At 50.7% G+C, this 24,610-nt stretch overlaps 1 protein-coding gene across 11 annotated transcripts in view; it reads right to left on the bottom strand.

The window, feature by feature from the left end:
* LOC139057471 (transcription factor Sox-5-like) overlaps positions 1-24,610 on the bottom strand; it is an 884,741-nt gene that overhangs the window by 134,089 nt on the left and 726,042 nt on the right. Inside the window, exon 1 of one of the 11 annotated variants that reach the window (XM_070535788.1) lies at positions 21,201-21,238. The exons of 9 other annotated variants lie outside the window; for them this stretch is intronic. In XM_070535788.1, coding sequence (XP_070391889.1) covers positions 21,201-21,223 — 23 coding nt within the window. In that variant the 5' untranslated portion in view covers positions 21,224-21,238. Of the gene's footprint in view, positions 1-12,484; positions 12,569-21,200; positions 21,239-24,610 lie in introns of those variants that run through there. One more of the 11 variants, XM_070535794.1, reaches the window with a different exon arrangement.

Genomic DNA, 24,610 nt, shown 5'->3' with positions numbered 1-24,610 from the left:
GGAAGTTGTACAGTCAAGGCGAAACATGCTCGACAACTTGACTACAAGTAAATATCCGCTTAATGGCGTGAATGGCTGGCTGTTCCCGCAGCGACCGGCAGCACAAGTGCACGCAAGATGGCAGCCGCATATCATCAAGCACGACAGCAGAGGACGGATCGGTCGCGCGTCAGTGTGTGACCGCCTGTCAGCGACAAGTACACGGTCACGCGTGCGCCCAGTCATCTCATCTCATCACCTCTGCAGTTCCGTCGCAAGGAGTACACGCAGCATGGCACGGACACTAGCGCGCGCGCGCGCGATGAATTAAAACAAACAACGTAACCAGCGGACGCTCCACCCTTTCCAAGCGCGTGGCAACGACCCACTTAAGAGGAGCGCATGGCGACCGCAGATGGTGAGGAGGGGGGGGGGGGGGTGCATTGAGCGTATCATGTTGCTCTGGCGACGACAAAGCGAGCTGCAGGCGCATACACACGCGCGCAAAGGACAGAACGCGGAACGATGTCGGCGAGAAGACGCCACCGCGACAAGGCAGAGTCGGCGAGTGGTGGGGCTAGGGAGCGCACCGCTGCCAGGGCGGTCTCAATTCGCGCCGCCGCGGCACCATCCATCAGGGCACCGACAGGGCCACCGACGCAGACCGCGACTGGAGGACGCGCAGCGTCGACCGCGCCGCCGCGGCTCATCTGATGGACCGTCACCACGCTTGTCCCGCCGCCGCCGACGACGACCGCGGCGATCGTGCAGCGGGCGGGCGAGCGCCCTGTTACGTAAACCCGATGCGCTGTCGGTATGCGCGGGACTCGCGCATGGCACCTCGTCCGGAGGGGGCCACTCCCCGAGTGCCTCCTCGGCTAAAGCCGCGCGCACGTCTCTGGAAGGAATGTATATATGCAGCACATCACCGGAGAAGATTGCCGCGTCCACTGCTTCTATTAGCGAGAGGGTGCGGCACCGCTCAAGATGGACCTCGTTGGGCTGGGTTACGCGCAGTTGTAGCTTGAGCTCGGCATTTCGCATCATCTGCTCTTGACCTTATACGGAACTGGGTAGGCAAAAGCAGCGATACTGTATGAGAATTGTCGTTGTTTCCTTCTCGTGTCATATATACACCATCCATGCATTTCCATCACAGGTAGACGTTGACGTTACCCCTCAGATTGATTCCGTAAGATCACGCACGTCGTTGATTCTTGCTATACTAATGATAGCTCAAGTGTAAGGTGCGAATGTGTCACGCAGTTCTGCTTCGTTTCGGCTGGAGAAAGAGCAGCGCATTCACTGTGAATTGTCACAGTGTCGAGCTGACATACAGATCCAGCGTCAGCAGTGGTCGTTTCAAGGAGATAGCGAAGCTTCGAAGTTTGAGTATTTGTGTCGTTAAGGCAAAATACGTACTTTAAAAAAAGATCGCGACCCACGTTCGACACTTTCTTGCACTTTATCCAAAAGCAAATCCGCCGACGGTGGGTACGTTAACGTCAATCAAATGGACGAATATACAAACGTCGTCATGAATTACTTTACGGTTATGCTTACCGCTACGCAATGCTTCTCAGTACTGCCAACCCTTTTTTTTTTTTTCGAAATATAGTGACCAGAGGAAGTGGGCAGCCAACTGCAGCACTGCTATACACTACCTCTCGCAGCGCTTACAGACGGCGCAACCCTTTCTTTACCAGAAACCGACGAGCGCGCGGTGTCGGCAGACCCGCGCGCGCACCAGGTGTGTTTACGGACCGTTTACGTACTCCTGACGCCGGACGCACGCGCGGTTTCCGAAGAATATCACACACTCCGGCACTGACATGGCGCCCCGGCAAAACGGTTAATTTTGTTGACGTGCTCGCGCGCTCCCGTCTCTCGCGAACCATAAATCAAAACGGCGGCGCGGGACGCCTTCTCATTTCGCGACAAGCATGTAATGACGGGCTCCTCGAAGACCACCGGGAACTTTATTTTTTTTCGCAAGATTCGTGGCATCGTGTATGCTGTGTGTCTGGAAAAGAGAGAGAGAGAAAGGAGGTCGCCGGTATACCATCACTGCAACGCCTCAACATCGACCTCGCATGAATCTCGCGAGGTTCAGGGAAGTTATCCGAGAGTGGTGCAACGCGTATGCACGCGGCCGGAAGAAAGTCAAGGGCACACGCGTGTTTCAGGGCGGCAGTCACACAAAAGGAGCTCCTTCTCACCCCGGCGAGATCGAAAACAAAACAAAAGCGCGGGCGCGCGCCCGCGTGCCTGCAATTGCTGGCGATGAGTCAAACAGATTTCCTTTCTCTGTTATCCTTCTGCTCGTTCAGGCTGCCGCTGCTAAAGAGCTTTTGAGAAAGAACGGCGTGGCCTTCCGACGCGCACATAAGACGACAAGGCACGCACGCCGAGACCCCCCCCCCCCCCATCGGCTTCTTCGAAACGTCGCTGGCGCTTACGTACGCTCGATGAATCGGCCCAGCGCACAATTGGGCGCGCCGACAAAGGACTCCCAACGGCGGCAACCTCGACCCATTGTTGGGAGCTACCGCGCGCTTATCCGGCTCGCGTAGCGCGTTCGCTCCGATCTGACCTTGGAAGGAAAACAAAAGAGGCTTAAATCTTGGCTCCCCACTCTTCCTCCGCTGCCGGGTGGTATCGATAAATAGACTTCAAGTTGGGGCCGCTATCAAGGCGCAAATGATCGTTAGTTGAGCCCTTAAAGAATAGCTGAGGCGTGAAGGATTGCATGCTGGACGTATGAGTACAGTACAAACACTGGGGACTGCACGTATAGTATTAATTTCATGCCGTTTCGTACAAGAAGGAGAAATTAACGTGCAATGAGCAACAAGTCATCACACTCCGCGAACCTTCCACCTGACTGCTTGCCAGCTGGCTAGCCTGTTGAGTGCATCGCCGAGTTTTATAAGCCGTTAGCATTCAAGGTGTTTCTTATTCAAGGAAGGAAAGACGAGGTGGATTCAGGCTCCATGAAGAAACAGCGACAATAAGAAAGTGCCTGAAGTTCTCTCAAGATCAGCGAAAGCGTGTCGTGGTCCACTACACTCGCTTTAGACCACGCTAACGTGGGATAACAAAGATACAGTAAATAATAACAACCAAAAGATGGGGAAATTTACGAAAATTTAACAGTGTGGGTATACAAGCACACATCTAGCATACAGAATGCGTGAGCACGTCCACGCGCCGTTAGAGACATCGCTAGAGTAAGACGAATGTCGGACCAGGAAGGGTGGCTCTAATTTGCAGTCCAATCGAAAAGATGAGCTAGACTTCATCGGATGGCACGCCAAGCGACTGGCATATAGGCGTGTGAGTGCACCCACCGAACGTCTTTACCTGCGCAACGTGTAGTGGCCACACCGCATGCTATTGGCGCAAACAACGAAAGCTAGCGAAGCGATTGCAGTGGCCCTCGTTCCAAGTGAGCTCCCGTGCGCATATTCATAAACTGCTATCCGCGATCGCGGAGCAATCCGCGATCGCAGAGCACGATACTTTGCAGCGGCCCACCCAGCGGGCTTCGGCGAAGGGGGCGCGCGACTCGAGCACGCCGGGCATGCGCGGGGCAAGGGCGCGCACGAAACCTATAGGAAGTTGAGTGCAACGCGAATGCAAGCTGCATCCGCAGAGTGCGCACTCATGAAGACGTATGTAAATTCACCGGGATGCTGTACACATTTAGGTATCTTTACTTTGTGGACAGTCGGAGAGAGAGGTGTTGACTTTAGTGAAACGTGGAGAAGATTGTTGCGCCTAGCTGTCTGACAGCTGGCATGCTACTGCCGCTGTTGGGCGAAAAATATGATACGATGATCACACAAATACACAACGGCACACGCAACCCATTGACACGCACAGTCTAAAGCCATTCGGAAAGTATCACTAAGACCTGTATATCATATAAATAATACTACAGATGAGCAGCCTTCGGTACTTAGAATGTAAAAATTACGTGTGTTTTCACACACGTAAGAGGGCAGGTCAGAGGGCAGGCGCGACGCGGAATTGGGTAGAATCAATGCGCGTGGAACGGGGTCAAATATTAGCTTCACCTCAAAATAATTCCCATTTCGTCGGAAATTGCCATCGTCACTAGAAAACTTCCCTATAGCGAAAAAAAATTGCGCGCATCGCGACCTCCCGCGTTATTCGGTATTTCGCAAAGACGAAGGTCTCTGCACTCGCACTCGCACAGTCGAACTCGGATGGGCGAACGGGTGCGTGTCAGACTTGGCCCAAATATACGCTCTCTCACTGCTCATCGCCGCATTCGGTTAGCTCTAACGGTGCGCGTTTTCTCCGCTTCCTGCCCTCGTTTACGCGAAGCGAGCACTGTACCCAACTGACAGTGACGGGGCGAGACGCCATCAGCACGGCTGGCGGAACGACGTCGACTCGTCGACCGCGGCTAGCCCCCGCACGGTGCCAGGCCGGGGCGCATGCCTGCACGTTGCCGCCGACGAAGGACTCCGGCGGGGCTGGCCGGCCAGCCGACCGACCGAAAGAGTGGCGAGCGACCGACAACCGGCCGACAAAAGCGTAATTACGGCGGCCGGCGCCGTAGCGGCGTGATTAATCGGACGCTTCCGTCGGTTAAGCGCCCAGTCCATCTCCATCCCAAGGCCGCTGCTTGGCTGGCACTGCGTCGCACAGCGAGCCACGCGAGCGTGCCCCCCCCCCCCCACCTCTCTCTCTCTCTCTTTCAGTCCTATCCGCTGTCCCGTATACATCTGAGCGCGCGTTCGTGAATCGTTCGTACGTTCGTGTACACTTGTAATGCGTAGTGCCGCTGTCGCGGGCCGCGGAGTTGGTTTTTCGCTCAGTGTGGCACGCGGCGCGCGCGCGCGCGTGCGTTCGCAGCCAGACGAGTGCACATAAAACCACCGCGCGGCTCGTGTGGCATTACAGACTAGCCCGTATAGCCTCGCAGCGAGAACGTCCTTTGTTGCGCGCCCCGCGTAAGCTACAGCGCGCGCGCGCGTGTAGGCAGATTTATCTGCTCAATCGAGCGGATAATGCGCCGCCACTGTGATGCAAATGAGCCTTTCCGGCCCCCTCATCAGCCACGGCGGCCGCGGCTGCAGCAACAGCAGCTTCGCCTATAAGGACTACGAGTCCCCTCCCTTGGGTGTCCTCTGGCGATATAATGACCGCCTGTAAACTTCGCTCGGCACTGAAGTCGAATTTGCGAGGTTCGCGCGCTGCTCGGTGTGGCCTCAATCCACCGCGGAGCGCGCGCGCGCCAGGTGAACACAGCGAGGAACACGATAAAGCGTTGAGGCAGAGACGAATAAAGCGAGTGGACAAAAGCATTGATTTCCGGCTGAAGCCATCGTAAACAGCATCTCGAGCGTGCTACGTGAACAGTCAGCTTCAACTGGCTTCGCATAGCGAATAGCTGACCATAATATTGTATATAGATTCACCAAACCTTCTACAGAGACTCGCGCCGAGTAAACTGTTCTTTAGCGGGCTTAATGTAAGAACGTGAAGAAAACTGTGCAGCGCTGCAAGGTCCGTCTGAAATTTCAGCCTCACCCTTTCGGCTATATATACACGGTATACGGTATCAACGTTCTACTAATAATTTATAAAACCGTTAGTATCAGTATCTACTTGGGATAACGCACGCTCAATGTTTCTGGGCGATGAAAGCAGACTATAGAGGGTGCGAGTGAGCAACACCCAAGATAACGATTACTTACCGGTATATACGACGAATACAATAAAAGAAAAACGCCAATGAGAAAATGAAGACCCTAGCAAAAGACGACGACGACGGACGGTGGTTTAGTGTGTTCTGTGTCCAACGTATAACAGCGCGTGTTGTATCAAAGATCAACGTTCGCCTATTTCTCTCAGTGACACTGCACTAATACGGACATTAGCGACTTGAACATTCTTTCGCATCCGCGGTGGCTGAAGAGAGAGAGACAAATAGAAGATTAGGAAAGGCAGGGAGCTTAACCAATTCATGCACAAGCATAGGGGCCTGATGCCGAATTGCACTAGTGTATGTGGTCCTTTTCAGTACGGTACTCCTGCTTATTCATACGTCCCGCATTACAGCGTGATCAAGTAAACGTCGATATCATGCTAATAAGTCACTTCCATGAGAACAAATGATGCCCCCAAAAGAAGACTTGCATGTTTCAGGCCTGTCTGTTCGAAACCAGCACATTACTTTTTTGTCTGTTGATATCAATGAGAATTGCAATCGAGTGCATTCGAGAGGACCAGGACACTTGGGAAGTTATTGCTTTCTCGCCTGTTATCTATTCTTCCGTCCGTCTCTCTGTCTGCGTTTGCTTTATGCCGGAAGCATGTGAACGTGGAATGCCCCTTCGCTTTGCGCCGAACCCTGCCTACTCAGTTATAGCGGTTGCGTGTCGTTGAGACGTAAGACAATAATAACAACGAAGCAGAACTCAGAAGATCCACCGTTAACGTTTTTTTTTCTTGCTCTTTTTTTTTCTTTCGTCTCTGTTTGCTCATCCAAGCGTCATGAATTCCCAAACTTCCATTCCCCTCCTTCTCATCCCTACTCGCGACCACTGCAGGAAGCAACGGATTATTGAAAAGCAACCCCTCCCCCTCGCCCCCCCCCCCTCACACACACGCTCTTACGACATCATAAAACGGCTCGAAATTCGGCTCGATCGAGTGGCTGCCGCCCATTCACGCTGATCTAAACGACCGTGGGCGACTATCATTAGCGCAGCTTGCGCTCCTCCTCTGTCTGGCCACCTCACCGCAGAGACAAGGCAAGAGAGAGGGCGGTGACGGACGGTGGAGACAAACCTGGACACTTGGCCCGACAAGCAGTTCCTTTACCTCCTCCTCGCGCAAGAACCGGCGGAGGCTGCGGCGGTCGCACCAAGTTGTGTGTACGCATTACACGCGCATTTCGGCGATGCCCGCTTCTCCCCCCTCCCCTCCCCCATACCAGCGCGTGCGTGCGAGGGTTGCAGTGTGCGCGTGGGACGGTCAATTAGCGCTCGCCGCGCGAGCTATCGAGGGGCGGCGATAAATCCATTCAGCGGCCGAAGGATTAATCGAAGGACGCCGCCGCGCTCAGCACGGTTGCGTGCTCCCGTTTATACTATACACACGCGCACCGCCGTACTCTTCCTGCTCCATCAATTTCTCTCTCTCTTTCTTTCTTTCTTTCTTTTATTTTGTTATTGTTGTTGTTGTCTTCCCATCTATCTCTCTCTCTCTTTTTTCGCGGTTTTTCATTGAAAGTGCTCGCCAACGACATGTATGGCGTTCAATACAGGGTGTGATATAGGCCTTTCAAAAATCATGTGCCCTCGCTCGCGTAAATGAAAATGAATACTTAAGCAGCCGGTAGCACCCGAAAGCCTCGCTAGATGATGCCGATAAGTTTGTAATTTCATCTAGCTGCCGCCTTAAAATGTGCTCCTTGTTTTTCGACCGAGAGATTGTGTAGAGTTGTCACGAAGGGGCAAAAAAGAAAGAAAAGAAGTTCGAAGAATGAAATGGTACGAAATTAAAGCTTTATATATATATATATATATATATATATATATATATATATATATATATATATATATATATATATATATATATATATATATATATATATATATATATATATACACAATCGGTGTACAGGTTCTTCGACCCAAAAGCACCGGTAAATAGACTCCGAGAACTTCCCACTTCAACGCAACTTTGGCGAATTCGTGGGATATGATCGGGCGCATTTAAATACGAAATCGTGTCCTAGGTTGCTCGAAATGGGCCCGCTGCGAAACGAGGCATATGCTACACAGCACAGCATGCTTAATTGCTACCATGCTAGAAGCGTGTGATAAGAGGCACAAGGGGTTTTCGTTGAACGCACCTCCGTATATACGAAGGTACACCTTATTAAAGACTATGCATATGAAAATGGCAACCGTAGAATGTGTCATTAAGAAACAGACCACAAGGTGTTCGAGCGCCATTGATAATGTTCGTTGCCACTGATTAAACACAACTTCAGGTCGAAGACCTACAGCAGCAACGAACCACGCTAATGGAGAAGAGATTGTTTTATTTATCATTCTTTTACATCTCATTCGTAAAATTTCACTTCTCATTTCACTCGTAAAACTATACTGCACAATGCAGAAGGCGGTCTTGTTAAAAAAAACAGGCGGCGGCGATGGTGGTGTTGCAGTAGGCGGGGTTAGCCTGGCATACATGGGCGGCAATTTTTCTGTCTGAGCCTCGAGCAGTTTCGACACCTGGTGACACACATAGTGACACTCACATGTGAATGTCACTATGTGTGTCACCAGGTGTCGGAAAGTCCCATGTATCGCATGAAGGCAATCAGCAGTCTTTGTACTCGATCTCTTGCTGATTGTCGCGGGCCCTCCGGGGAAAACGGCGTCTTCAATGGTCCTGCGCATAAGACCACTCTTTTGCAGGCTGTCGACCATCGGTTTTTTTTCGAACTGCAGGCTAAGCCAAATGAAATGTTCGATGTCGCCGATATCACCACAGAAGGAAAAGAGCTGGGACGCGCATCATCCAGTCTTGAGTAACCAAGCCAGGGTAGTGTACGCGGAGTGGGTTCTGATGCGGTACAACAGCGTTTCTTGGCGAATAATTTCACGCGTCACATAGGCTTCGTGTGGAATATTGTGAATCGCCCTAAAGTGAATGCGGATTGCATCCTTGCAGTTCTGAAATATGTTTGGCGCTCTCACTTTTGGGACACATGTCAGCGCTAGTCGTGCAGGAGCGTCATCATTCTTATTTACTTCAATTCCTACGTGGGATGGGATCAAGTGAAGTTTCGCATCAAATACCTTTCCCGTTAGATTTTTAATAAGTGCCACAGATTGCCTTGAAAACTACTCTCGAGGTGTAGGCCACGCTGTAATCGTTGTGACGTTGACTTTGAGTCCATCAGCACCGCGAAGTCTCGGGCGGAACAGGCGCGTAGTTTTCGCAGTTGCTACGATCCAGGGAGCCAGACCATGACACATTAAGGGAGGGCATACAGAAAAACAGGCAACTCAATTTGCGATACTGGGTAAATGAGCACGTACTGCACTGACACCAAACACACCTAGTTGCAATACTCGCAAATCTGCAGTTTCTATAACCGATACCGCATAAAGCATACAAAACATAGGCTTCGGGTGAATAGTGCGCCTTCTGTTATACGGCGACTCCAGGTCTCCTAGTTTAGTTCTCCGATAATAACCACTCCAGCCGAACGTCAATGAAAGCGGGACTCCGCTCAGACAACAGCCCAAGCATCCAATTAATGCTGGGATGAGGCCTCCATCCTTTGCCCGAATCCAGCCCGCGGTGTAATCGTCGGTAGAAGAAGGATAGTATATAGAGGGAGACTCTGTAACCTGGATCGAGATCTCAGAGCAGGCGCGGTGTGAGTGTTCCGTATAACAGCGGTGGCTGCATACACGCGCACCGCAGCGCGACGACGGGCGGCCGTCCACACCGGCTCGGACCGGTGCGTCCTGCACGAACCATCCTCGCGAACGGCAGCAGCAGCGGCGGGCCAAGCGAGTCTGCTCCCGTTTCGTCGACCACCGGCATCCCGCTCATAAATCAAGCGCTGCGGCGATGGAGCGGCGCCCCGCTTCACTCCTGCTCGCCGCGTAATAACCGTCTCGAGGAGGCCTGACGACGTGGCGCGGCAGCGGTCTACTGTGCCACCGAACACAGTCCAGTGCGCGGCTACGTGTGTATGCGCGTATACACTATACTCCTCCAGCTGCCTCCGCCACCGTTGTTATAAGGACATTCATCCTCCGTGCCCTCCTCTTCTCGTCTGCCTGTCTCCCTTCTCGCTCTTTTTGTCTTCGGGGAAACCCTTTATGCAAATGGCCGGCGCGGCCACTCCCTCATAAAGGAGCGGTGCGGAACGAAGCGCGCGCACACACACACACGGCCCCAATCGCGCGCACTTTTTCTTCGCCGGTGCGATTCACCGCTGCTGCAGGAACGATCTTTCTTTTTTTTCGCGGCAGCCATTTCGACGCAATCGCGGTGCCGAAGGAGACGCGAGACTCTCTTTTCGTTCGCGGCATACTTTCGCCGACCCCGAAATACCGAGTGCCCGCTCACCGCAGAGTCGGACGCGTATACAGAGAAATCTACCGCGCGAAACAAAGAAGAAGGCACTGCAAGTGGACAATAACCGGATGTGACGCCAAAAAGTCGACATTAGCCCGTCCAGCGTACGCTGCGCGCTTTGGAAAAAGTTGAGAGCGATTTCAGTCGAGCAGAGCGATTCTTATCTAAACCGATACAGACGTATACCCGGCACGCAATGCCCTTCCTCCCATCGAGTCTCCCACACCCCGTTCCGAAGTTCTTTCAACCCTTCTAATCCAAGGACGCGAAGAGGTACCGATTCCTTTTTTTTTTCTATCTGATCTTCTTGCATATTCTGTACTGCGAAGTCTCTACCGTGTGAAAACGGGCACTCCGTGCGAAAGAAGCGACAGCATTGCAATTATATGAAGATCGAAACTCCATTAAGCGTTCGCAAACAAAGGTGCGCCACTTGGGGACCAAACAGCCGAGCATACGAACGCTGCAAGAAACAATTTAAAACGACGATCAAGGGGCGCTCCGCGGGAGAGCTCATTGCGGTTCGCGCTAACCGAAAGTACAAATGGCCACAAACAAAGGCACGCTTCTGCTATTCCTTCGTGCGCTGCGCAGCCACTGGCGAGACTGTCCACCCCGCGGCGTCGAGCGAACGTGATGTGCCGGCCGCGAGCGCGGACGGAAACTGAGGCCGCGGCCATTGGCTATGCGCATAAACATGAGCCATCTGTCATCGGTCCGCTGCGCGGGATCGTGAAGCGGGAGATGACGCCGCTGTAACCTTAGACGACTCAGCGCCGCCGCAGGTTGGTGAATGAACGCTGCTTTAGTTCGGCTCCTCTCTTCGCCACGCCACCCGAGGTACTACCGAGGCTCGACTGGCATCTGCTCATGCGCGTGGAAACTTGTATATAAATACCCGAAAAGCACAAGTAGCGCCATCGCGTTGGCAACATGTGCGTACACTTTCGCATATTAGAAGCGACGCTTTGGAAAGAACGATAACAATTTCTTTTAGCTCCTGATGCCCGCTCTCTGTCCCTTTTATCCGTGAATTTCAGTACTACGAAAGTACATGCTCTGCTGGCTTCTATTAACCATTGCGGCGAATCGGTTCCCGAGACACCCAGACGGCTTTCACATTGCCACGCAAGCTGCCCACGTCGGAAAAAGAAATGATAATAATAAAGAAAGAAAGAGTAGTGCCGGCAATGCTGAACAGACAGTAGTGGTTTCATATACAGTTGAAACTCGATATAACGAAGTGATGACCACGCCCCACTTATTTCGTTAAATCGGGAAGTTCGTAAAGTTGAGAAAGGAATTTTTCGGTCCTTCGAAATTTAATATTGTAACGTAGCGACACGCAAAGGCTATCGCGGCATTGCATTTGGCGCTAATCCAGCCATCTGTTGCACAAACTATAAAATAACGAAAGCAGCACCGCCGCCCCTGCCGTGGCGGTGTTGAGTCGGCTGTTCCATGCATGAGTGCGGCGTGCAGCCTCGTCAAAATAAAGCTAAGAATGGGACTATGACGCCTAGATGTTATAACGCTACAGCTTTAGAGCGCACCCTCGAAGAAGAACCCGTTTTCGTCAAAATTAGAAAGAAATGACCGCTTTTTTACTCATTTATTTCAGAAAAACTTCGTTAAATCGAGTTCGACCAAGTTTGTTTCGTGAATTCGGGTTGATGATAACATTGAACCCTTTAGGTACCAGCAGGGGAACATGAATTTCTTTGTTAGATCGGAAACTAACTGTTACTGATCGGGAACTGTTAGATCGGGATCGTAAAATCGGGTTTAGTTAGATCAAGATTTAGCTGTACAAGATAAAGATGTGCAACAGAGAATTGGAGCGTTATTGCGCAAGAGGAAAATAAAAACGTCTAAGGCTTTCTGGGAACAATAAAGCGCTTTAAAGCTGTATTACTCTCAGTTTCAAACATATACAGTCCAACTCGCCTGCTTGCATTCACATTTAACGAATACCATTGCACTGATTTCTCGGCGTTCGAACCTGAGCAGACACGTATGGGCACCCTGTGTATATGCCATTTTGCATGGGAACTCTCTACTGTTTGCCTTTGACATCTCCCTCTCTCTTTCAATCCTTCGATCGCTTTCCCCCGTGCAGGTTAGTAGCCAAAAGGTCGTGCGTCAGGACAGCTTCCGTGCTTATCGTTGCTTATACCAGACAGAGGGGGAGAAAACGGCAAGGAGGGTAACCAGAACAAGGCGCGGTTTGCTATTCCACGGAGTGGAAAAGAAGTTTTAAACAGAAAGCGAGAGAAATAGATGAGTACAGGCACGTAAATTGCGCCGAAATTAAAGCGCCAGAACCAGTGTTACACGTTCGATACTTTTAAGTTACCTCTTATGAAACGTTGAGATTGGGCGAAGGAAGCCGCGGTCTTGCCTCGTGTCATCAACGGGAGCGAGCGTATAAAAGGCTGTGAGGTCAGCCGGGGGCGAAGTTACCACACCTACGCGTAACCTGGCGCCGCCCAGCGTTAAACGACCGCGGTTCGCCTTATCTGACCCACCCCTTCCATGAAACGCTCCCAGACAAATTCTGGCTTCACGCGCCCGCTATATATTCTAGAAAGAGCTTCTGCCACGCCATAGGTCATCAGGACAGCAAGAACAGGAGGCTTCAAACGATCCAGCATCGTTTCCACCGGCATGTTGCGACCAAAATACCTCTTCGTAGCGCGAATCTGTCGAAAAAAAAAGCCACTTCGCGCTACAGTGTGTAGTATATACGTGTATATATATACACACGGGGCGGTCGCGTGGATGCAGCATTATGTAGGAGGACCGTGGGCGTCCCGATGGGCCGATGTGTCGCGACTCCTAGTGGTCATTCGAGGCAAAAAATACCGGTCATCGAGCAAGACGCGGCAATATTTCGTGGCCGAGGCGTTACAAATGGCCACCGTTGGGTAAAAAGAGGAGAGGTGAGGGGGGCCGGCCAGTGGGATGCGCGCTGCAAACGATGCAGAAAAACGAGCCGACACAACCACCGGCATCCCACAGCGGCGAACGCGCTCTCTGCAGGCGGGTGCAATAATGGCGAGGAAACAAAGGGAGTCCCGCGAGCTCTCCGCTCGTTCTGGGCAAAAAGTCGTGACTGGAGAGAAGGTGGAGAACACAGGGGGAGAAACTCGCCCACAGGGGAGCACGCTTGACGTGTACAAAGCGAAAGCTTCTTCTTATTCTTCTTCTGCCTTTGTTCGTTTTCTCTTTCTCTCTTTCGTTCTTTTTTTTTTCTTTCTTTCCCTGCTGCTTTGCCGTCTCACATCTTCAGCTAGAGCTTCCTCAGGCGATTAGAAAGCTGCGGTAAAGAAACGGCGATAGGAAAGCACAGAGCGAGGAAAGGACGGCATTCCTTGTCTTCCTTTTGAGAAACAGTTTCGAAGATTTGCTTGCACTACAATAATGTATGGTATAAGAATGGTCTTAGAGGTTCTATGAAGCTAATAACACGAGGAATCGTGGTGGGAACTTCGCGCGTAAGAGTTTTTGTGTGCGTGTTATGGAGCAATGCCCCTTGCAAGTGAGCAGCCCTTGTGTTATGCGTTAGATGTTTTGGAGATGCGCTCGTTTTCTTCACAATTTTTCTCTTTTTATATTTTTTGAACGGGATTCGCGTAAGTGGAATGATTGAGGTTCGATACACGCTCTGACAGTCATAGAGAAACAAGATCACCACAGTTGCGTGCAGAAATGCGTTGAAAGATGGCTTAGCTTCGCATTGCGTATGCGCCGTTAACACTTACGAAAAGCTGACTGGCTCGCCAGCGCTTCGCTCAGCAAAAGAAAAAGTAAACATTCAAATGAAAACTCGCAGGCGCAAGTGTCGTAACCCTAACCGGTTTCAAAAAAAAAAGAAAAAAAAAACATCTCCCTAGGCGCTGTACTCATTTGCGTGAAGCGACTGCACCAGATAATTCTGAGCGGAAGAAGTACATATCGCCGAATTATCCCCACATGAAACTACTTGATGGGCGGAATGGCAATGAAATATTCATGACGCATTACGAGCGAAGGCGCTCGCTTATAGCGAAACCAACTCGAATGATGCCACTTACATGCAGTATACATAGGCCCCTGGCACTGACTCTGCAAATCACCCTCCTGCGTTACAAGGCTATTATAAGGGTATCGAAACACGCATGCTTATCACTGATGAGGATACAGACGACAGTGTTCGGGATAAGAACAAGGCAACTTGCTTCGACTTCCGGATTCCCCTCTCCTCTTCGGCCTTTTTTTGCTTTATTCTTCTATGCATATTGCACTTTCAGATGTTACGTGCGTAATTTTGTGAAAATTTATATGCAGAGTCACGGCAGCAACCAGTCGCATTATGGGCGCCTAAGGTTAGAGCGACATCGCGACCTATAACGGGTTTGTGGGAGAGTGTCGTAAATTCTGCGGCGACATCCCCGAGTTTATATAGGCTGTGCGAAGATGTGTCGCACGCGCATAAACTTCAACATAAGGGAGCGGGTTGCCTAACGCTTTCCGATGGCGTCCCCAAGACCGTGCAAATTAGTATGTGCCGCCGAGTTCGTAACGTGCACGGGCAAGAGCTGTCGACAGCCGGCTGCAAGTTGTGCAACGAGACGCCATTTCCCGGCGACCTTTCTTCGTTACGAAGTCGTCGCATGCAAAGCGACAGAGTGCACGAGAACAGTGCGATACCGAGAGTGGAACCACTCTTCCCGCAAGCTGCGTGCCAGCGCTTGCATCTCGACGGCGCGAAAATTGAGAGATTATTTCGTCATTTCAATCAATTGAGACGATATAGACGCCGTCTCGAACTCAACCGGCAGTCATTCACGATATCTTTGGAACTTAGAAAACGCAGGTTGCACGGGATTTCTTTCTTTTTTTTCCCCACTTCGTTCTTTAGGACAGGACATTATCTATACGCGTATACACCTGAGAATTCATGACTTCGTTGCCTCTCTTGCCCGCACTTATAATCTCACTCGATTTCAACAGACTATACTATATAGGTAATATACTATATGGTTTTTGAGCCTGCTGTCTAATGCACATCACCCGCCTTGGCACACACACACAAAAAAGAAAATGTAGTCTCCAAATAATCTGCTGCAAAATTTCCCGCCATTACGATTCTGCATCGGGAACTCTGAAGAACCGCACGCTATTTACAACACATCGAGTAGTTGGCAGTAGACGAGAAAAAGCTTCAATTCATTGTCAAAGACTGCAGCGCGGAATCTTTCTCTTTTATGCTAATTTACAGTGTGTTTTGACATCGAAATGCACGTAATATAGAATATCACTGAATTCATTATATTCTGACCACACTGTGAAACAATTTACACCCTCAAAAACAAAATGAAAAGGGCGCAAATTATTTTACGGCGAGAGAGGGTTCTCTCGTCGACACCGGCCAGTGTGCACACCGCCCGACGGCGTTCCTTCGCGAGGCTGCTGACACGACGATCGCGCGAGAGGCGTGCCCGTTTGTAGCGCATTGTCGCCACGGAGACTTAATAGGGTCACCAGTGCGACTTGGTCGCGCTGGAAACTCGGTCGCGCGTGCGGCTGCATTTTTTTGTTCTTCCCTCGACATTCAAGGCTGGCCGTCAGTCACGCGTCTCATAAGGCGTATCAGTGTAGCATTATCGCCGCTGAGCGAGGCGGGGCAGATTTCCTCAGTGTTGACTCTAATGACATTTCGCGCCGACTATGTATGGAAACGCTGCGTCCTCGAACGGTACAGATGGTCACGAAATTCAGTCTACGCGGTAGCGAATTGTCTTTGTGTTCTTGTGTCTCTCGGCATGACGCCAGGTACGCAAAAAGAAGAGAGAAATAGAGAGAGGAAAATGGAAAGAAAATAAAAGGAAGAGAGGAAACGAAATCGACAAATTAAAATCTCAAAAACGTGTGTATGAGATACACGTAAGCCCAGGCGAATAATAAAATTTCGTGGTGCTTTACGTTCAGAAGTAACAGTTTGACTATGAAGCACACCGATGTTATAGAGGGCTCCACAAATAAGGGTCGGTTACTTCAGGTTCTTCACCGAAAACACTCACCGAGATCTCGGTACAAGAGCTATGCTGCACTGTGCGCCCCCTATCGGCATTCAGCCGCAGTGCGCGGCACACGGAATTCGCGACCGCGTGCTCGTACGTATACATATAGGGCGTCGTACAGACACCGAACCGGGAAACTTAAGAGGTGACGTAAAAGGAACTGCAGACCACTTATTTACACGGTCCCGCACTCGCTTAGTTCTCATTCCGGCGAGGTGCCTCACTTCAAAAAAGAAAAAAAAAGCACGATGACTCGAAGAAAACATGAAAGGTTTGAGAAATTTTTGTTGTTACCCTTGTAAACCTGCTGAACCGAGCAGGGCGGCATAATGAGGAAAGTTCACTTGGCAGTATACGTAGAACGAACCTGGCTGTGGCTCACACATAACATCACTCGCGATGCTGCTACATGAATCACTTGGTGCAGCAGTCGTCGACAGGAAGGCGCTCGACGGGGTCATTAGCGAATTGTCTCTCGCACAAACGGACGCACGCACGACGCCTTTTCTTCTCTTCTACCGCAAGAAGTCATCCCGGCCGCTCGCGCACAACGGCATGGAAAAGAGTGCGCAAAGTGGCTTCCTGTACACCAGCGCGCGGATGTCCTCTCCATCCGACCCGCCACCGTATCGAATGGCCTTTTATTCCGCCAGTGTCCAGCGCAACGAAGAGAACGTACCTCGAAAACCCTTTCGCGCAAAACAGACCAGAGCGCCGAAGAAGAAGGGGGGGCGGAGAAGCGGCGGTGGGTATATAGTGAATTCATCCACGTGTCTTCGCGTTTCGGTCTGTATATATAGTTTCGAGCGCCCGCATTCTCATTCGCAAGGGGGCCGACAGCAGTGGACCGCGGCGCGACTTCGGCCAGTGATAGATCACCCCGCCGCCGCATATACACACTAGCATACACAGCCGCGTCCTTAATGACGCGTGCCGTTGCGCCTGCGCTTCCTGCAGGCCACACAGCCACGAAGGGTTCTGCGAGCCCCCGCTTCCGGCCATTTCCGAGCCGCGAGCTCTGGCTCACTTCCGGTTTCGTTGTTGCCCCGAGCTTGTCGTCCGACGACGCCGGAACTGTGTGTGTCTGCGCGTGTGTGCGCGTGCGAGCCGCGCCACCCCCATTGTTGGAAGAGTCGGGCAGCGCGCCTTTTGCACGATCGTCCGAGCGCGCCAATATATCGGCCCTCATTTGTTATTCTTGTCTGGCGAGGCTGATATACCCTATACGCTGCGTGGTCTGCGACCCACTGGTATATAGCTGCGTGGAGGAGAGTGCGTATGTAGAGTGAAAGTAAGCCCGTGCAGGGCCGCCCGTGTACATACAGCGTGTTCTTACGAGAGCTGAATACCAGCGCGTGCCGGAACGCGTTCGCTCGTGTATGCAGAACGTATTCATAACGGCCAGTTCGAGCTCGACACGTGCCGTTAGATTTTACGCACCGGCTTCTGAGAGCAGTTGCGAGTGCCCTCCTTTACGGGCATGCCGGAAAGCGCTGCAAAGGCGATACCCAAACCACTTTAAGTACTGCATGCATGCCGCCAAACTGCCCATGCAGCTGTAGATAATTGTTGTACGTACAAATCCGCTTGGCGTTGCGCAAAGCAAGGATAACTCAGCCGCACAGAAGGATATAAAAAAGAAAAAACTTGACCATAGTAAACGAAAACTTCTAATTGAAACTTTTTTCTTGTTTATTTGACTGCATCCCCTTGTGCTCGTTTCCTGAAGCATTTAGAACGCGAAGATAACACCTTAGAATTTCAAGGTACCGGCCTCACAGGACTGAAATTGAAACGGCTTGTGCACGACTGCAGGAACTATGCGACGCAAAACAGCGGCATTATCCCTGCAGCTGATTTGCGGTTATAGCAAATGCGGTTTGGGTGGTTAGTGGGGACGTATAAAGTAGCAGTAGCGGTTGCGTTGTGCGATTAGGGTGATTACGGGGTAGGACAATTTGTTACCACAAAGGAATGGCGCAGTTCCGAGCTGATTCCGTGTTCGCGTTCAGCTGCATATGTAGGCAGCGAGTTGGCGGGGCGCAGACGGCAGCAGCAGTCACTTTTGCTCTCGACGAGCCACAAATCGCCATGGACAACCCACGGCAGTGGTGCTGGGCATTCATGCTGAACCGCGTTTATTCCGAAACAATAAAAGAAGCAAAATTTGTGGAGAAGCCACATGCTAATGATCTTTGTAGAAAACACAAATTTTCAAGCTTATAGCTCTGCATCAAAAGACTAAAAACGTCAAAAAGAAAGAAAGCCTCTCACTCAAAGATTTCGTATGACCAAAGGACACCGTGGCATTGAAAGACGAGAAAAAAAAACGTATTCGCTATTACGATATTATTGGATATAGGTCGGATATACGGGTATCCGCATTCTCGGAGATATATATGTGTGTGTGTATATATAATCTGCACGAATGAGCGACTTTACTTTGAAGCCCATTTACTTTATCAACTGCAGGGAATCAGGAGATGTCGACAGGTACCCATATCCATGTTTAATGAATATGTTCATTTAAATGGATAGCTATTTTATTATCAACAACCTTGGTCTTGAAACTGTTCAACAGCGCTTTCTGAAAACAGGTCATTTAAGCATAATTGTTTTCCGTTTCTCAATATAAAGAAAAACGAAATTAGTTCCATGGCTTGTCTATGACTTGCGCTGTCTGCGTAATAAGGTAAATCCGGTGATGGCTATCCCTTGTTAGCGATAAATCTTGTCGCTTTTTGACAATGCAGCTCTCTTACTGAGTATTTATTCCCTCTATTTTTGACAGGAGAAACCGTGGCGGACCTATCAGAGAGTCGAATCATAAGTAGTGATGACGGAGATGTTCACTTCTGGCGGCGTGTAACGAGCCTTTAAGGCAACGTTCCCATACTTAGCTGCCCCTGACACCACCTCAACCTCCGATTTCCTTTGTGTCATTATACTTCTCCGTTCGTTCATGACCACTTGAGCTCCTCGCAACGACTCTCTGCAGCGAGATGTCGCTAGCCTCGTGCGTATCGCCTTTTACGGTGAGCTGAGCGAAGGCTTCAACGAGTGCCGACACGAACAATGAAAACACGATACGTGAACACTCGCGGCCAGGTCCACGCGTCTCGCGTGGCCCGGGGGAATCAGTCAGCGAGATTTCTTTCACGCAAGCGAAACCCGGGAATCATACACGAAGCGTGGCGCGAAAGCGCGCAAACGCAAGTACGCACGCACGCACGCAATCTGCCCAACAATCGATACAACGAGGACCCGGCGTACACAACGCACACAAGCCCAGAGAGATCGAACTTGTTCCACTTCCAACCGACCGTGCTGGCTAACCGCGGCGGCCAGCGTGAGAGAGGGAAAATAAGATAGCCCAAGTCTTAGGAGGTATACGGGTAAGCGAAAACAAAGCGCTAGGCTAGAAAACAGCGCTCTCTCGACCACGCAGGGAACACACGCACTCGCAGGTACACAAAGCCGTTGCGAAACCCCCCTCCCACTTCCGTGCTGGCAACGAGCATTGGCGCATTATACAGGCCACCGAGCAATTATTCGCGCAATCCGTCCAGAAGCTCAGCGCCGAACCACGGACAGCCCAAACCAACCGGCCAGCCAGCCATCCGCGTAGTAGCCGTGTGCTCGGCTCCCACATGTCGCTCCCAGCATGCGCTGCTCAGAAGATTCCCGCTTCGCGTGGTTCGACCTCAGCCGCTCAGCGGCGACGCAATGCAACAGCAGCAGCGTAGCGGTGGTGGGTGTGCCTTATCAGTGCTCGCTCTACATCTATACGGTGCGTTTCGTACGGGCGGCCTCCGCACTAATCACTCAGGCGGTTGCAGTCACCGTGGTATATACGCGAGGGCAGCTCGCAGCCAATTATGCGGCCCTCTCCATCGGCGGCACGCGAGACTGTCCGTATACATATACACGTATACTCACCGGATGGCTACATGACGTGCCTCCGAGTATACGTGTAGCCTACGGGACTGCATACGCGCGGGAAATCCGCGGGCGGCACGCGGCACGGACTGCTTCGTGCGCCGCGGCGGAGGCAAAATAAGAGACCTCGCGAGCGCTGCCTGCCGAAGATGGATTCGGAGCCCGCAAGGCCGAAAGCATTGTTCCGGGGGGATTCGAGGAGGCTGCCGAGGTGGCTGACTCCCATTGTTTGCCGCAGCATCGGCGGGTACGCAGCGATCACGCGTGCTGACGGGGAGCACAGGCCTGCCTTCCGGCGTTGTTTCGACCTAGAAAAAAGACGGCGCGTATGCCGGCCCGCTCGCCTATATATGTGAGAGGCATCGCAGGAAGAGGTCTGAACTGCGGTGTTCCATCTTTCGAGACGTCACCCGTAATACCGAGCACGGGCTGCCCCGGCCAACGGTTCGGTTTGCGCCTCATCCAGCGCTGAAAGTCTGACGTCGTCGGACATGAATATGCAGCGACGGATGCTATAGTGTTTAGCCGCAATTACCTCCCGCTGCTGCTGGGGTCGCGGGTCTCGAGGCGCGTTCCAGAAGGAGCACGCACGGGCCGTCACGATCAAACGGTTTCCAGTGACGTATATAGTGACGCATCTTGTCTGTTGTGCGCACACGCATTCTTCCAGAATTCGTGCTTTTTGCCGTTGTATTTACGCGCAGGTATATACTTTGGTTGCCGGGGATGGTGGAAGTTGGAGCGGAGGGGAGAAGGAAGGGGGGTGGGGGGGTGAGAGGACGCATGCCCGGACTGTTCCCGGATATGTGCGAGCTCCAAAACCTGGTATTACACGAGCGCGAACGCGCAAAAGAACACGCCCTCTTTGTAAGCTCGTTTCGCCGTTCTTGTGCACCGTTCTCGAATATACATATAGTTGTGCTTGCCGTCAGTGAGGCTTTTTCGTACCAGATCGTGCGTAAACGCTCGGTTTTAGCATCCCGCGCGCGAAATTAGAACAGAACTATCAACAAAGAAAGCAAGGACTGCACTCAAAAAGAGAGAGAGAGAGAGAGAAGACGTTCTTACGCTAGAAACGCTCCCAAATGCATATTGGTATTTTTTTATATGTCCAGTTAGCAGGAAGATGTCATTCCACGGCTGTTTCCGAGGCGAACCCTGGTCAATCTCTTCTCGTGGGTATATACACGTCAAATTTTATCAGGCAACCACACACAATGCAGCAATTCACCTGCGTGGGAAAGAAAGGTGCGACTTGTAAGTAAAATTGCATCTGTCCATGTTGTGGAGCCCGAGCTTGTTTGAGACAAGGCGATTATCCGTTTCTGTCATCCAATGCGGCGTTAGAGTGAGAGCCAAGTGAAAAATCCGTCGTGTACCTATACCCACACACAGGATATATCAGGGAGCCCTTGATTACAAAATTGACTCTCTGCAATTAATTACTCCTTAATCAAGTTCTTACACGAGGCGCTGTGGAACCATCCAGCGGATGTATCTTTAAATACATACTGCGGTATGCCTCAACGCAGCGCTCCTCGAAGAAATAATTGAATCAAGAACTGGCAATGGGTTGATGTCGTGGTGCGCGTTAAAGAACGTCAGGATCGCCTAAGGTAAATTAAATTATAGAGTTTTACTTGCCAAAACCACGATCTGATAATGAGGCACGCCGTAGAGGGGGACGCCGGAAATTTCGACCACCTGGGGTTCTTTGACATGCACTTTAATCAAAGTACACGGGTGTTTTCGCATTTCTCCCCTGTGGAAATGCGGCCGCCGTGGCCGGGATTCGATCCTGCGACCTCGTGCTCAGCAGCCCAACACCATAGGCACTAAGCAACCGCGGCGGGTAAGGATCGCCCAAGCAGTTCTGAAGTCATCACTCAACTTTCAGGCAGCACGTAGCTTTGTGACATCAAGATTGACAAATAAATCTTTTGTATCGCCATAGCTTGGGTACTACAAACGCAATTAGCTGTGATAGTTTCCTAAGGCTCTACGAGATTACTCTGCATGGTTAGCAGCCAGAGATAAGCGATCCGCGTCCGTGCAATTTGACCTCGAACTAAGTGGCATCGCTAAAGCGGCACGGCGCGCACGTACGCGTACAAGAGCCAATCGCCGATGCCTCCTACTATATCAGGGAAGAAGGTACATACATAAAGATATAAGCGAGAGGAAAGCAGCATTCGTCAAGTTCTTATCGGCCGCACAGATAAGCCACGCAGCTACGGCGTCAACCAAACCTTCGCTAACGAACAGGAAGAAAAAGCTTTATAATCGAATTAGAAGTTAAAACAACTGAGTCCGGGTCCGGAAGCATCGACGCTGCAAGCAAGGTGGGACGTTGAGCAGGCGATATATATATATATATATATATATATATATATATATATATATATATATATATATATATATATATATATATATATATATATATATATATATATACGACGGACACCATACGAATGCTATAGGATCGAGAACAGGCGCGTACACGCGAACCCCGCATGCAGCGTGTTGTGTGCACCATCGCTATCTCCCAAGCTCTTCCTCGGCAGGTCGAGAAACAGGTTTGGCCTTATAGTGTGCATCCGTGTGTCCACTCTGCGTCGCGGACCACGCAATCGCATTCGAACTATCTTCAAGTCCTTGTTTATTCCCTCTATACATGGCGATGTTTGGCTGCGCCTTCCCCGTCCTTATATGTACGCGCATTTGTTTTCTTTTTTTTCTTTTTTTCTTTTTTTTCTCTCTCTCTCTTCCGTCCTTACAGAAGAAGTCTGTGATTTTGCAGCTTTACAAGGCGATTTTGACTCCGCTTACCGTTGAAGTATGGACAAGACAACGCGGCAACATCTGTGAACGTTATGGCGATCTGTGAAAGTGATGGCGTCCGATATATAAAAAACTGCTCTTTCTTGTTTTCGCAGCCTTAGTCTTGTGGACAGTCACCTCGTCTTCTTCTTCTTCTTCTTTTTTTTTTTTTGTCGGCAGTATGTGTCAAAGTTCGCAGTTATATAACGACATGGACAAAACAAGTCGGGGGAATCCGATGCTCCGACAAATACCGAGTTGTGCTTTCATTTTATTTTCCTAATTTAAAAGTATAGGGCTCGAAAAATAAAAAAAACAGGGCACCATAACTTAAAAGAACAACGAACGACGAATAGTATGAACTTCAGACATTTGTAAACAGGGAGCCGGAAACGGCATTCATGCATGGGTGCAAACAATATTTTGAAATATCAGGTATGTGTCTCAAGTATTCTGTTTCAAATATGTTGAATATTTATAACCCAAAGAAAGCTGCACAGTTAAAGCTTCTTCTGACGCATGGCTTAGGAAGGACGCCAACAACTATACAATGTTGTACATAATTCTTATAGAAAGAAATCTTACGCCACCGCCTATGGCGGGATATTGAAGGTTTTGCTTGTCTTGAAGTTGGCTCCACCTTCATCACCGTCTGCTGCGCTAGTTCCATTTTTGTAGAATGAAATGTTCAATTATCATTTTCTTGCAATCTGGTATTGGAGCTTTCATTAATGTTTATGCACATATAGTCAAGTAAACTGAAAAAAAAAAGAAAAGATATTCCACGATTGAATCCGATGCACTGTGGGCGCAGATCTCGGATTTTCACAAATCTTAGCGAGACACAGCTACTGTTCGCGTTCGATATAACTGTACACTCTAGCGCTGAGTGCCTAAGTTCTAAGAGAAAAAAAAAGCGTTCTTAATAATGAGCAAAGAAGAGAAAAGGATTTTAAAAGTTATTTTCCAGAAATTAAATCACTCTGACACACGAAATGTTATTGACATGATGCGTCTGCAAGCTGACCTGGGTATCCGAGAATGATGCTCGATCCGAAGTGCCCTTCCCGGCGTCCCTATGGATGCGGACAACAGCATCGCAGCGCCACTTTTCCCTCTATAGGTAGTCGTGAGAAACTTATGCGCAACAACCGTGGCCTCCGAGACCCGATCCGATGCCGCGCTTAGAGTGGCCAAGACGCGCACAGAAAACGCTGTTTCTTCAAAGACGCCGCAAATACAGGTACGTCTCCCTGCTGAGATTCCCGCTGGTTTAATGACAAATCATCCTTAAAGTCTCTGCGATGCGTGTCTTTGTGTCCGCGAGCGCGCGTGTGTGGGTGTGTGCATCTCTACGTTCGTTTGCCTGTGCTTACACGCGCATTTGTTCACGTGTCCACATACATCCATGCGTATGTGCGTGTTGCAGGAGAGAGGTATATAGGGAGGGAAGTAGAGCTGCGCGCTGGAGCCCAGACCACATGATGGCGGCCTGCCGTACCCCTGTTGCACGATCCTCCCGAGTGCCTCCGAGCAGGGTCAATCGAGAGTGCGTGCGCGTACACACGCGCGAGCACGTGCACAAAGCGTGCCGCGGATGCGGACGGAGATGATGTATGGAGTGGCAGGAGAACGCGAGGTCAGCGAGACGTGGGCGC

This window comes from Dermacentor albipictus, chromosome 3 (genome assembly GCF_038994185.2).
Source record: "Dermacentor albipictus isolate Rhodes 1998 colony chromosome 3, USDA_Dalb.pri_finalv2, whole genome shotgun sequence".
Lineage (NCBI taxonomy): Eukaryota > Metazoa > Arthropoda > Arachnida > Ixodida > Ixodidae > Dermacentor > Dermacentor albipictus.
The sequence above is the reverse complement of the archived record's forward strand: the minus strand, read 5'-3'. Positions and strand labels throughout refer to the sequence as shown.